A 15,878-nucleotide genomic window follows, 5' to 3' on the forward strand; every position below is an offset into this window, starting at 1 on the left:
ATAACTAAATCAAGATTATTTTCTATCTTAATTCTAAAAGTAGAATATACTTTTTTATTTTATTTTTTGGGATGGTTATTTTTATATTACGTGAAGTTGGTATTGAACACAGGTTTATTTTAGGGAAATAAATTTAATCAGTGTAAGTATTTGGTTTTAAGTTTTAAAGCGATCTTTTCAGATAATAGTTTTACACCAACATTTGTTTTAGTGTAGTATTTTTTATATATACAGGGTAGGTGGTTTTTATTACCGATGGACTCAAATTCTAAATGAGTTTGAGATGCCTGTCTTTGGAGGACCTAGATATAATCTTTGGAGATGAATTGAATTTATGTGAATCACTTTTTTTTAAAATTATGATGAATAGAAATGTGACATCTTTAAATTCCAATAATATGGAATGAGTAGTTGCGAAATGGGTATGGAACGAGTCACGAATTAGAGTAACTTGTTTCATAATTCGACTTCGAATAGAGATAAATAATATAGGTTAGATAAGTAGTACTTCGACAAAGTGAAGTTTTATACATAGTTTTCCAGAGTAAGTGTCAAGGTTGTCTTCAAAGATAAAAGTTGAATTTTCTTTGGTCTGGTGCTTGAGCAAGATTGGTGTTAATGACACCTTACAAAATGACTTCATCTAAGTAATAAAGTTGAAAAATTAAATTAGAGAAAATAGATTGTTGTGTTGAGTATGCTATCATGAGGAATATCAATATTGTTGGTAAAGAAGAAGGATGAGGAATCTAGATTATGTGTGGATTTTTTAAAGATAAACGAGATTGTTGAGGGATGATGGTATGATGGATCAAAGTGCATGAAACATCAATGTTTTCAAAGTAGACATGAGATTCGGGTATCCAAATACTTTAAGTAAAAAGTGAAAACGTGTATAAGACAACCTATAGATCTAAATAGATCTAAATATGATTGGTAAGAGTGAGTAATGATGTTGTTACAAGGCTATCATGGAAATGAAAAATCATGTGTAATTAATTTATAGAGAAGGTTGATTAGTTACATTCAATATTGTAAAAATCTTAAGTACTTGTTTGATCAAACGAGACTAAACATGAGACAAAAGATATTGGTGAAGTTATTAAAGGAGTAAGATTTCAAGTTTGTGTAACATCGGGGGAAGGAAAATTTGGTTGAAACTACCATGAGCAAAGAGATATTTCAAGTGTCTTATGTAATGGTTAAAGACTAAAATTAATGGAGAATTAAGAACTAAGTGGACTGAGAATTTCATTATGGAAGTAAAGGGGGAATTATGAGGTTTAGGATAAGTTGTTTGTATTTGCAAACAAGAAGTTAGAGAACATAGTCTAGTATAAAAATTATAAAAATGATTTAATGTGCATCACACATAACTAAGATAATATTTGAAGAAGTTTTGTGATGGTTCAACATAAAAAGGAAGTAGCTCTATAGGTCCTTGTTTGTCTGACCTATAAAAGATTGAAGTAGACCTGGGATAATGTTACAACCATTGGACGTGACTAAGTAGAAGTAAAGTTGTGTTGTTATATGTGTGTTTTCTTTTCCACAGACAATGAAAGTACATAATGGAATGTGGATTGTGGCAGCGTTCATAGATGATATCTTAATCTATTCTCATACAAGGGAAGAACATGTAAAACATCTTAGAACTGTCCTGAACATTTTGAGAGAAAAAACATTGATATGCTAAACTTTCAAAATGTGACTTCTAGGTGTCAAAAATACAATTTTTTGGACATGTTATCTCTGCACATGGAATATCAGTAGATCATTCTAAAGTGGAGGTTGTACTTCAGTGAGAATGTCCTAAAACTGTTACATAAATTAGAAGCTTTGTGGGGTTAGCAAGATATTACAGGAGATTCATATAAGGTTTTCCTAAAATAGTGGCTCCTTTGACCCAATTGAGTAGAAATGATCATCCTTTTTGCATGGACTGAACAATGTGAGATGAGCTTTGAAGAGTTGAAAAGAAGGTTGAGTAACGCTCCTGTATTGACAATCCCTGATACCAATCAGTCTTTTGAAGTTTTTTGTGATGCTTCCTATCAGGGATTAGGTTGTGTTCTTATGTAGAATAAGAAAGTTGTTGCCTACGCTTCTCGTCAGTTAAAGGTGCATGAAAGAAACTATCCAACTCATAATCTAGAATTGACAACAATTGTCTTTGCTTTAAAAATATGAAGACATTTTCTTTATGGAGTTATTTTTAATGTGTCCAGTGATCATAAAAGCTTGAAGTATTTGTTTGATCAGAAGGAGTTGAATATGAGGTAGAGGGGGTGGATTGAATTTTTGAAAGACTATAATTTGCAATTGATATATCATCTTGGGAAGAAAAATGTTGTTGTAGATGTGTTGAGTCGTTAAAAGATTTAGATGTCTTCGCTTATGATTAGAGAGCTAGCATTGATTGAAGATTTCAGGAGTATGAATTTGGAGGTTTCCATGTCTTCAAATTGCATTAGTTGTAATATATTTGTTATAATTAATGAATTTCTGGAGAAGATGAAGGAGAAGCAGTTGGAAGATTCAAAATTGAAGAACATAATGAGCTTATTAAATACTGACAAAGCTAAAGACTTCTCTTTAAGAGTTGATGGTATTTTGAGATTCAAAAATAGAATATGCATACCAGAGGATAATGAACTAAAGCAATCAGTGTTATCTGAAGATCATAAAAGAAAAATCAGTTTACATCCAGAAATGACCAACTTAAGAAGTCTTATTGGTGGTATGGCATGAAGAATGATGTAGCCAAGTTTCTAGTTGTTTGATTGACTTATCAAAAATCAAAGATTGACAATCAATGGTCTGGAGGTATGTTAACTAAGTTAGACATTCTAGTGTGAAAATGAGACAATATCTCAATGGATTTTGTTACCCACTTACCACGTATTTTGAGGAACCATGACTCTGTTTGGGTCATAGTGGACAGGTTGACAAAGACGGCACACTTCCTACCTATAGATTTGAGAATCTTTATGCAGAAGTTGGCCCAATTTTATATAAATAAAATAGTCAGATTGCATGGTGTACCATCCAACATAAGATAGAGATCCCAGATTCTAACAAACACTTCAAGAAGCTTTGGGGACTAGACTCAGACTCAATTCAACATACCATCCTTAGACTGATGGATAATCGGAGAGAACTATCCAGTCCTTAGAGGATTTGCTTAGGACTTGTGTGTTGGATCATTTGGGCACTTGGGATGAAATTCTACCTTTAGTAGAGTTCACTTACAATAATAGTTACTGATGACTTTCTACGGCAAGTGCATCGCGTTTGTCAGAAGTAATAATTGTCCCTAAGGACAGATATCAATCCCACAAGGAACAGTGAATTATTGAGTACAATAATCGCTAAATATAAAAACAGAACAATAAAAAGGGTTTTGAATTAATTGTGTTGGCACTGATCAATAAGACAACAGACAAAGAATTGGTTGCTTCAAGTTGGAAAAATAGGGATTAGGTTTCATCTTTCTCACTCTTATGTATTTTGATTAGCATGTCAATATTAAGTTCTTTGATTGAAATTGATGCTCGTATAAAAATCATTTATATCGATTTCTCGCATATAAAATCCTTAAGAATGTTCCTTAACTATCGACCCCTCGCATAATTATAAGAACAACTTAGAACGAAGCTCAGACGTTAATGGCAATTAACATTTCAAGTCTATCCCTAGCACTCAAATATGTTAAGTATTGTTGTTTAGGTCCAAACCCTAAAAATACCTCCCGATCAGATTTAAGATTCTCAATTTGTCATGGAAAATTAAAAGTAAAACAACAATACCAATAATCAATCAAGAACTGAATATTAATATATAAGATATCACCTCAATACATAAGAGTTTGAGCATATTACTCCCAATCCCAAAGGGTAGAATTAGCCATGCATACTTCTAGCACCTTCCATTTTTCCAATTGGATTACAATTCACTCTATGGTGTTTTCCTCTCAATCTGGCACACTAGGGTTGAGCCTCTAACCCTCTATTTATCCTAGTTTTCTAGGGTTAGGTCGCTTCCTATGTCGCGCTAATGGGCTAAGTGATAAAACATAAAAAATGCACAATCTTTCTTTGCATCTTTTTCCATTCTGGGACCTTTCAACTTTATTTTTTTTAGCTCAAATTATTCTCCTTTACTCCAAATCTTCAATCCTCTCTAAAAGTCTGCAATTAACACCAAATTTGGGAATAAAATGCTCTTATTCAAATAAAGCTCATAAAAAAAGGTATAAATTCATAAATTTTGGATTATTTTATATGTAAATTAGCAATAAATCCTCATAGAGTTACACCATTCACTAGTGTAGGAAGAACAATCAAATCGAAGAAATTGACTCCTAAATTCACAGGACTTTATCAAATTCTCAGGAGAATAGGCCCTATGGCTTATGAAATTGCTTTTCCTCCTCCCTTAGCTAACATTCACAATATTTTCCATGTATCCCAGCTAAGAAAGGGCACACCTCATCCTAGCCACATTCTAGAGTCCGATTTAATCCAGGTGAAAGAAATTTTTTTAGTTGAAATGAAACCAATCAGAATTTTAGATTCACAAGTGAAATAACTTCATGGGAGAAGTATTCCCTTGGTGAATGTATTGTGGGATCTTGTATCTGAAGATTCCACTTGAGAAATTGAAAAGGAGATACGAGAATCGTACCTAATCTCTTTCTTAGTAAGTTCATTTTTTAGGAAGAAATTTTTTGTAGTTGGAGATACTGTAACTCTGTAAAAAAATTATGCAGACCTCCCTTCCCCCCCCCCCCCCCCCCTCAACACCACGGTCATTTCCTTCTTTCTCTCTCCCTTCTCTCTTCATTTCTCACCCCATACATCATCTATTTTAGAATTTGATCGCACCACGTTGTAACTAAGGAGTTAAGAAACATTTCTACCCAATCATATTTTCAAACAGAGTAAGTTCATTTTTACTCTAAAGATCATTTATTCTCTGTTTTTCTCTATGATTTAGTCATCAATCTTAGTGGGGCCAGTTAAGAAAAATGTTTCTCTCAACTTGAATAAACCCATACTAAATATATGGTAATGTTTGGATAACTTGCTCTTGGAGTGGTTCCCCTGTTTGAGGTAGAATTTATGTCAGAATAAGGAATTTTAGGTAAGAGAACCTAAATTTAATTTTTAATAACACCTTAGGCTAGAAGATCTGGATGTGTAGGGGACGTGGTCCCCATATTCAATTTCTCTTGCAGGGATGTTGTGTGTTTATATATTGTGTTGTTTGTTTATACATTATTTAAACTTATAGAAATATTAGATTTTGATGGTTTAGTATTTAAGTGTTGTTTTTTTATGTTAAATAGACTTTAAATGTTGTTGATCGCATTTTGAATGATACTTTATGATGAAAATGGTATGGAATTTAATTCATACATTTGGGAGAATGTATGGACTGATATTCGTTTGTGTATTAAGTATTGATGCCTATGTGGTAACAGAGATCTCCAAGCTTCACTGATGATCTAAGTCACATAGACTAAGATATCAGGTGGTGAGAAGCTGATGGGGGAGTTCATGCACACCGTGACATATGAGATGTACGACTTGGGTTGTATTGAACTTACCCTAATCATTTCTCTTGGATTTGTTGGTAATCTTTGGATTAGGTGTTAGTCTCTGGTAGGACTTACTTAATACGGGTCTTCCGAAAGGCGTCAATTGTTATTATGTTTGTTGAATATCCTGGATGTGTAGATCCATGTGGGATTTATGTGATTGTTTTATGTTGGGATTTGAAGAAGATTTAATAATTGAGAAATTGATCCATATAATTTGGCTTTCTCTTTGATTTAATTATGTATATTATAAAATTTTATTTTCACTAGCTTACCCTTGTTTTTCTTATTGGGTTGTGAACTGCGATGACGGTACTATATACACAAGCAGATGATTATACAGGTGTTGGAGGTTCTTGAGGGCTTTAAGATGTTCTTTTGAACCTTCTATTTTAAATATTTATATTTCTATAAGTCCTAATCATGTATTAGGAATATTTTGAGAAACTCTAAGCTTGTATATAAGCATGTAGGATTTGTATTGTAATAGTTAGATGTATTTATGGGGTGTTACACACGATCTAAAGAAGCTCATGTGGGATGAACTTCTAGAAATCTTAAGAGTGCATGAGGGGCATCTACAAGATCAAAGCTAGAACGAAGCCCAACCTGATCTGATAGAGGTCTTAAAGCTAAGGTCAATTTACTCTTGTTATGTAAAGGAGATTAAAACTCTCAAAAGTCTAATAGAAGAAGAGGACGTATCTCTTAGGTCCCTGAAAATTTAAGCATATACTTAAATAAAGAGGACAAGGAAACAAGATAGTTCTTCAAAGGAGAAAGGAAACTTTGTTCAACAAATAAAAAATGAAGCCTCACAAGATATCACTTTGACGATAAGAAAACTGGGCATATGCAGATTAAGGTCCTAAATTTAAGAGAAAATCCAAGTTTAAGAAAAAAAAAGTCTAATAGTAACCTGGGAAGATTCAGACTCAGGGTTAGATGATAAAGAAGACGATCTTATGAGCTGTTACAAATTTTCTATGCCTTAAAAGGTTTATAACAAGGTTGTTTTGTTCATTAACAACTAACTAGAAGAGAGAGCTTAAACCTTGTATACAGAGACAATCTTTTATAATGAGTAACCTAGTTCTAATGTTGTAAGTTAATCTGCCTAGGAAAACTCAATATGTTTAAATTTGATGTAATTTGTGCTATTAAACTATCTTATGTGAAAATCTTGGAGTATTTTTTTTTTTTCATATCTAGTTAAACCTACATGTGTATTGCATTTGTGCCAACTTAAATGACTTTTAAACTAAGTTTTTGAAGTTCTTTAATAAATTGTATTTCTAAGTGTAAAATTGTCTTTTGATTGTACATTTTCATAAAATATTTATGAAAATTTACAAAAGAATTTAAAATATTATTTTATTATGTTTTGAGCTGTTTTTGACGTCACATATATTGCATAAGAAGTTGGTTGATCCTTGTTATGTTATGAAATTATTTATGACAAAAAGAAAAAAAAATTATGAAATAAAGAAGAAAAATCTAAATATAGTATGTCAGTATTAAAATTGACTTGATAAAATATATAAATTTTATTAAATATTATTAATATTTATTATATATAATCTTACTAATTTATTTTGTATTTTGTAAAGCTTTCCAATACCATATAGTATTAATTAAGTTCTATACTATCTTTTTAAAATAATATGATAAAAATGTAAAATAAAAACCTAATAATGTTAAAAAAAAGCATTAAACCCAAATTTAAAGTTAAATATTTTTTCAAAAGTAGTAAATTATTTTATAATATTATGAAAATGATATAGACTAAAGTTCTTTGAAATATAGATGAATTAATATAAGAATTATTAAAAATTATCTTATTTAGCTCATGCAAAATTGTTCATCACATGGGATACTTGGGTTATAAAAAAATTAGTAAAAGTGAAATACTTAAAAAATTGTAAAATTTACTTTTCATAATATAATATATATATATATATATAATATTATGTAACCAATATTATAAAACTATGAACAATAATAAGATATTTTATTTTTATTTAAATTTTTAAATTATTTATTATTTCAAATTTGTTTGTTATACTTTTTTTCACATTGAACTTTATTTTATTTTGAGAATTTAAAGTCTCAAATCTCAATTTTAATCATGTTTCACATTTTTATATTGAATTTCTTTTTCATCTTAAATATTATGTATACACTATCAAAACTATTTTTTATTTAATAAATTTTTGTCCTTTGAATTTAACTTTTATATATATATATATATATATATATATATATATATAAATGAAAAATGTTAGCATATCATGCTTTCTAAACACATTTCTTCTAAGTTATCTGTATTGACATTTAAAATTATTAAAAATTAAAAAGAAATCATAATAGAGAATAATTAGATAAGAAATAAGATTCATCAAGTCAATAATAGATAGTTGAAAATATTGAGTTAGAGAGATTATAGTATACCTTTTTTCTGTTTTATTATTTCAATATATTACTTAAATTAATGGCGTTAATAACATTTTTAAATGATTATATCCTCTTAGTTAAAATTACAAGTTGAAATTAGAAAACTATATGTGCAATTAATTAAATAAAAAAGTGGGATTCACATAAAATTAAAGGAGGGGCAAAATTTTCACAAGTGTTTTTTACGTTCAAGAAAATTCTGGAAAAAATATGTTAAAATAGGGATACTCAAATTGAACCAAACCATTTTATTAGAGAAACCTAACAACAAAAAATGTTTTCTTTAGATTTTGGCTCTTATTGTGAAAATTGAGTCAAATTACGTAAGTGGTTAATTAATGTTTTTTAATTTTTATATATATCTCATCATCCTAAGTTAAGTCAATTTTTATATTTAATTGAATTGGATTATTAGTTTATCTTTAATTGAAAAATATATTATATGCATAAATAATAAAAAAAAAAACTATGTGCTTAACAAGGAAAGCACATGTACCACGCTTGCGAAACAACCTATCCCGTTACCCGTTTTTGCAAAAGGAAAGAAAAGGTTCTTTATCCGAAAACAAAAAAAGAAGGTCCGAAGAAAATCAATCGCAGCCGTGCGTGCAATGCACGGGGGAGGATGAGAGAGGAGTATAAGATAGGCGCGTGCACCTGCAGAATAGAGTGAACAAACCTGAGCATAATACGGAGCCTGAGGTTTAAGAAAACACTTTACCCTTTTATTCTATTCTATTTTCTTTTCTCTTCTTCTTCCCTAGGGTTTTAACGCTAGGGTTTCAGTCTCAGTGTTTCACGTTCTATTCATCTTTTATTCTGTTTCTCTCTCTCTTGGCATAGCCATGGATAGGTATCAGAAGGTGGAGAAGCCGAAGCCAGAGTCTCCTATCAACGAGAATGAGATCCGAATCACGACTCAGGGTGCTATTCGCAACTACATCACCTATGCCTCTTCGCTTCTTCAGGTCCTTTGATGTTCACTTACCGTTTCGTGAATGCGTCGATGATTCCGCAGAATGAGAAACCCTTGCATTTTCTGCTGATTGGGGTTTTCTTCCAGGGTTGCATTTTCGGGCTTTGGGATTCGGTTTTGGTCATTGTTTTTTTGGTTATTTGCTGAATGCTGGTGTGTGGTGGTTTTGATTGATGAGGTTTGGTTTGTGATTGGTGGCATTTTGTGTTTGCGTTTGTTTTCGTTTGGCCTTTGGTTATGGAAACCTTTATTTGCGATAGAATGCATTTACTGTGGATTGAGTATTGAGATATTCTCAGTTTCTGGATTGTTCTGTTTGTTGGCTATATGCTTTGATGGTGTTTTTGTTTTGTTTCACTATTTGGGGTTTATGTTTTGATGATCGATGATCGATGTGTCTTGTTTTATTATGATGTAACAAACATGGTGCTTAATGTTGTAATTATGGAATGGGGTGATGTACTATGCATGTGTTATGCCTTTTGTTCCAGGACTGATTTAAATTGGCTTTGATTGGTGGTTATTCCATGCAATAGGAAAAGTCAAGGTTTGAAGTTACAACACTATGATTTTGAAGGTTATGGTGGACACTGCCTCTTCATTCTCATAATCCTCGTCATTCTGTTCAATACATTGTCTTTAACCTACTGTATATTTGCTTATATACATATATTGCATGGATGAGGTCAATAGATATTCCATCAAACTTGAATTTAATAACTGGGACATGAGCATTTGGAATTGGTTGCAATTTAGAGACCTCCTCCATGTTAGCTAGGATATCATGCAATGCGTAGAAAAAATCCTCATGTTAATGAAAACATGAAAAGTCAGTTACAAAAACATAATATTTTGATGGACCACACCAACAAAAATATTTGCATTCCCAACTTCCCTCCCGATTCACCTAGGAAGGTCTAATGCATATTGTGTCCAAGTCAGCACCAGTACCATGAACCTGCATCATTAAACTCGATGAAAATGGGCTAAACTAATCCCCACAGATAAATAAAAGATGCAACACAGTTATGAAATTCAAATTTGATGGAATATCAATTGACCTCATCCATGCAATATATTGGACAAAATAGAGGATTATGAGAATATACAGTAGATAAAGACAATATATTGAACAAAATAGAGGATTATGAGAATGAAGAGGATTATGAGAATGAAGAGGAGAATGACAATGTCCACCATAACCTTCAAAATCATAGTGTTGTGGCTTCAATTTGAAAACTTTGGGGAAGCACACTAAAAAGCTGTGCTACGGATATGTACTAGGTTTTTGTAGATTACCCTAGCTTTTCAAACTATTGAAGCATGCTAAAACGTGTCACCAATTACATGCAAATTTAATAGCACCATTGCAGCTCTTTGTGGCTGGTGGCCGCCATGGATTTTCAGTCTGGAAGCATTTAGAGGTTTTGTTCGTCACACTAATTGTATCCTTTTAGAGCTGTTTGCGATGCTATTGCATCCTTTCTGAACCCATATTTTTCTCCCACTGACCTTACTCTATTATTTTTTTAGTTTCCCCAGCATATATGGCACCAGAAAACCCGAGGCCTTGAGTTGTTCATTTTCCTCCCCTATTAACATTTAAAGCCAACTGCATCAAATTTCATCCATCTTCAAGAACTCCTGCGATCACCTTGCTATTTATGGCTAATCCCTTCATTTATCTGGTCTCTACAACACCATTGATTGCTACCCCTGCTACTTAAAATTGACCAAGCTCTGTGCAGTCCACTAGTTACCCTCTGTTCCTTTACTCAACCCTCACTTCTATTACGTTTTTCTAAGATTTCATCTTATTAATTACGAATATCTTCAATTATGTGTTATTTACACGCACACATAAATATATACATATTTATATACACATACATATATCCACATATATGTATACAAACATACTGAGAATTTAAACGAGTATGGTATAAATGAAGTATGTTGTGTTTGTTAATTAGAAAGTTATGTTATAGAAATATAAGGACTTGAAATAGTTAGGAAATCATATTGTCAATCGTTATTGCACTTGATGAGATTGGCTACATATATCAAACAATGCCTTGAGCTCTGCCACGAAATACACAAGATCAAATTAGTATGCTCTTTTGTATTGTTAATGACCATTTTAACCATGTTATCTTCCATTTATTTATTTTTTGCTCTGGTGCCTTTGTTGGTTCTCTATCATTACAACACTTTCTATTATGAGCTGGTATCATCTTCACATTATAGGTGTTTATTCTACATTCTTCTGATTGAATTCTTTCCCAATATTATGTTATCTTTATTTTTCTTGCTCACTCAACAGTTTCACTTATAACAAGAACCATAGTAATTGGTAATTTACAATTCCAATCCCAAATTCAATTAGAAATCTTTTATAAATTGTAATCATGATGGTTCTGTGCATGTTATGGTGGGTAGATTCCACAGTGCTTTAAATTGTTTCATCAATTCCAACCCACACTGTGCCACAACTGACAACATTTAGTTTGCAATAAAAAGAATCTGGCTGCTGTGTTATTTTCAAATCCTCTTAAAAATGAGATCATCCAACTCTTTTGTTGACATTGCATTGTTTAATATTGTTTTATATTTAACATAATGCAAATTTTGCTTGAGATTCATGCATGTTGCTTTATTTTATGATTTATGAATGCATGTTTTGACATACGCCAAACTTGTTTAAACCTGTTTTGCTATATATTTGGTCCAGTGTAATGTGTTGTTATTGGTGCTATTGTGAATTAATGGCTTTTGTTCACTTTATCTCTAGATACTAATATATGTACTTTAATTTATAATTTATATATCCTTTTGTTAACCTGTTATATAAGTTTCATTTCTCCATTCAGGGAACATTTCTAGTTAGTTTATCACTCACATTTATGTTCAAGATATTAGTTTGATTGTGAGAACGTTTTGCTTAGTTAGATTGTGAGAATATATTGATTCAAGCTTCTCTCACCTTTTAAATGGACAAAATTTATAGTTTTGGTTGACTTGTTGAAGCTTGTGATTGGCCTGGTTAGTTAAAAAAATTGTCATGGTTCTTGTAGTAAATGTAATCTGTCTGAGTTATTTTTAACTATTTTTGTTAACTATGTATAAGTCATGAATAACTAAAACTATTTACACTAATATATGTGCATCTCCCCATCTTTTATTATCATGATTTACATGCTTCATCAAGTCATTGGTCCTTTTATGCTTTCTTATGCTTTCTTTTCTGTTGTAATTTATCCAGGAAAAGCATGCAAAAGAGATTGTATTAAAGGCAATGGGACAAGCAATCAGCAAGACAGTTGCCATTGCCGAGATTTTAAAGGTTATATTTCCTTGAAAGATGTTCTTGTTGTGCCTCTTGAATATACTTTCAAATGCATGCAAATGACTGTCTGGCTTATGTTTTTAGTAAGAGTTGAACATGCAAAAATTGCAAATATCCCTAAGATAATTGGTAGTAAAAACGAGAAGGTTACCTGACATATAAATCTATGATAACTGGTTGCTTTAAAGTTAATATAATATAATATAATATAGAGAATGAGCTAAATTAAAATTCAGTTTGTTTTTTTCATTGTTGGCTATCTGTCATCTTAAACAGAAGAGAATTCCCAGGCTGCACCAAGATACTGGCATCAGCTCAGTTAGTATAACCGATGTGTGGGAACCCATTGAAGAGGGTCTTGTACCGTAAGTGTTATATGAAGTTTTAATCTGCACACAATCTTTGTATATTTGGTGGCTAAGATTGAACATCAACATTTAATGCAGTGTGGAAATGACTCGACATGTATCTATGATCTCAATCACCTTATCAGCTAGAGAATTAAACAAAAATTCTCCTGGGTGAGTTTTTAACAAAATTGGTATCCTATTTTCAATCTTTTTATTCAGTTGATTTATTGCCTTTGAAAATGGCCTTTAAAGATAATTTTCAAGCCTATATTTGGAATCCTTTTCTGGCTGTTTGATCTGAAAAATCTGGGGCTGTTGTCTATACGATTGGGATTTGTTTACAGTTATCAATCTCCAAGTAACGTGGAACAACCAAAGCCACACTCCAATTATCAGCAGCAACCTATAAAACCAGCACGTGTTCCATATAATGCTGGAAATGAAGGTGATCTGCATATAGCTACTACAATAATTAATGGTGAAAATGTTAAATACAATAATTTCTAACTTTCAGCACATCTAATATCTTAATTAGACTCATATGGAAGAGGACGAGGTCGGGGTCGGGGTAGAGGAAGAGGAAGGAATTGGGGAAGGGGTGGTTATGGCTATCAAGGTGGTTATGGAAATTATCAAGGTGGATATGGATACTACCAGGGGGGTTATGCAAATTATCAAGGTATTATCCATTCTGTTCACTGAGTTGTAATGCTTTGGTGGTTCATATTATTTTTGGAAGTTTATATACTTTTCTTTTTGATTAAGCATTTCATTTACTTTAATTGTTCATCTTATTTTTGGAATGTTTATATACTTTTCTTTTTTATTAGACTTTTTATTTGTGCTTTGTCCTTTACAGATAATGGGGGGTATTCAAATAGGGGACGAGGTGGTGGGCGAGGTAGAGGTTGGGGTTATCGTGGTAAGTTTATTTGATACTTATTCTCTTCATTTTTTGTGATGATGAGATTTTCTATCTTTGGTGGTGTAAAGAGCTAATGTGGGTTTATTTTCTTCTCGTCTATGGAAAAGCGTTTTGTCTACTCTTTATCTGGTCTTGTGTCAGTGTCTGAAGTATGTGTCTTGGAAGATGCTTGTCCAGGTTTAATCTTATCCTTAAACTGTCGCATTTTGCAACAGGTACGGGTTATGATGGTGGCAGGGGTGGAGGTGCTGGGTATGAAGGTGGGAGGGGTGGTGGTGGTTATGAAGGTGGGAGGGGTGGCAGTGGTTATGAAGGTGGGAGGGGTGGCAGTGGTTATGAAGGTGGGAGGGGTGGTGGTGGTGGTTATGAAGGTGGGAGGGGTGGTGGTGGTGGTTATGAAGGTGGGAGGGGTGGTGGTGGTTATGAAGGTGGTAGGGGTGGTGGTGGTTATGAAGGTGGTAGGGGTGGTGGTGGTTATGAGGGTGGGAGGGGTGGTGGTTATGAGGGTGGCAGGGGTGGTGGGTATGAGGGTGGCAGGGGTGGTGGTTATGAGGGTGGCAGGGGTGGTGGGTATGAAGGTGGCAGAGGTGGTGGGTATGAAAGAGGCAGAGGTGGAGGAAGGGGTTATGGACGTGGCAGGGGCCGAATGGGTGGACGTACAAGGGGTGGTGCAAACCAGGCATGATTGCGAAGGGTGCTCTAGTCATTCTTGGTAAATGCTTGCCTTGACAGTGGGGTTAATGTTTTAAGAATACTGTGTTGATAGTGTGATGTGGCTCATGATCCAGCATTATTAGGCAGTATTTTATGTTTCTTTTGTCATGAAATTGAAGTGGGCAAGGTTTTGTTCATGTTTAGATTTAGTTGCAAAGCATCTTGGTTATGATTGCTGTAATTCATTTCAACTTTTATGGTTGCCAATACCATATTTTTATCTGTATCTGGTTTATATATGGCTTTTATTTTAATCAAAAGTAGCTTTTTCTTTGATAAGCTTGCGGGGTTCAAATAAATCCAAGTATATGCCTATTTTTTACGTTGACAACAGACTTCATGTATGCTGGAGATTGTAAATTGTGAATTCCATCTGCAAAAGGAGTTTAAGATTCATAGTGCATGAAAGTGATTCATAGTGCTCATAAATGTGTATAATATTTGATAATAATAAAAATAGCCATGTGAAGAAAGACGAGGCTAAAATTCCTCCTTTAATTGCAAAGATTTGCATTATAGCTCTGAATCCCAAATGAAGCAAATACGGGATTAATCCCTGACTTGCTGAATGGGACTAATCCTCGTGATTGCATAACCACCATTATCTACCGCACATTTCACTCTATTTGGGTCATCAGCATCTTCAGGCTTTAAAGATTTTACTGCATTGCTGAACACTGCATCTGGAGCTCCCCGCAAAGGTTTCAGAACACCGTCAATTTTCTCAGGTTCAATAAGTTGGTTCATCACCCTCAATTTTTGACAACAATACCATAATTTTCCCCAGGCTTCTCTTTGGCTTCATTGCAGCGCTCAGTACCATTTCTGCAAGATTCTGATTTCATAGTAACATCATCTCCAAATTCTTGACAGTTGTGAGCAATGTTTTCATCGGCTGCCACAACCTGAACCGAGGTTGCCGCCAGCTTTACCCTCTCCCTTGTTCTGTGTGATGGGCTTGCCAAGGATTTGAACGAGAGGCTTTCCCAAACACCGAGAAGAGGCATATCGGTCGGGTATAATGCCCAGAACCCAAACCCACCTCCGAAAGTTGTTAAATCACGTCAAGTAAGCGCATGTACCCACCCGCCGCTGCAATCACCACTGCTGCCACAATTCCATGGACAATCCACGCCTTTGCGCTGGTTGAAGAATCAGACGACGCCGTAGAAGACGATGACGACGGTGAGGGACAAATTCCCATGATCCAAACAAATAGAAGAATTTGGAAATTTAGTGACTGAGACTGTCTTGAACTAAGATACGGCATAAAAACTACATGCAGATCAATCATTAGCACATGACAGGTAGAAAAGGACTTTTTTTGGCACAAGTCCATTTTCTAAAGATAAAAAATAGGTTAAATAGTTTTCCCCCCTCTATTTGTTATTTTTTTCCAATTTAGTTTGATTATTTATAAAAAAAGTCTCAACTTCGTTCAATTTAATATAAAAGGAGTCAATGCAATTTTTTAAGTTCATTATATTAGTTAACGAAGAACAATCATGATT

The 15,878-nt window shown here is 33.3% G+C and overlaps 1 protein-coding gene and 1 pseudogene across 1 annotated transcript; one reads left to right on the forward strand and one right to left on the reverse strand.

Moving 5' to 3' along the window:
* Window positions 1-8,772: 8,772 nt before the first annotated feature.
* LOC137826004 (Alba DNA/RNA-binding protein) lies at window positions 8,773-14,646 on the forward strand. Its single transcript, XM_068631841.2, has 8 exons — window positions 8,773-9,024; window positions 12,295-12,375; window positions 12,655-12,743; window positions 12,825-12,899; window positions 13,073-13,173; window positions 13,264-13,407; window positions 13,588-13,650; window positions 13,869-14,646. The coding sequence occupies exons 1-8, from the start codon at window positions 8,902-8,904 to the stop codon at window positions 14,336-14,338; spliced, it is 1,146 nt and encodes a 381-aa protein (XP_068487942.2). The 5' UTR covers window positions 8,773-8,901; the 3' UTR covers window positions 14,339-14,646.
* Window positions 14,647-14,861: 215 nt separating this feature from the next.
* LOC137824663 (3-deoxy-manno-octulosonate cytidylyltransferase, mitochondrial pseudogene) lies at window positions 14,862-15,587 on the reverse strand (annotated as a pseudogene).
* Between the last annotated feature and the right edge of the window lie 291 nt (window positions 15,588-15,878).

This window comes from Phaseolus vulgaris, chromosome 8 (genome assembly GCF_051622355.1).
Source record: "Phaseolus vulgaris cultivar YP4 chromosome 8, ASM5162235v1, whole genome shotgun sequence".
Lineage (NCBI taxonomy): Eukaryota > Viridiplantae > Streptophyta > Magnoliopsida > Fabales > Fabaceae > Phaseolus > Phaseolus vulgaris.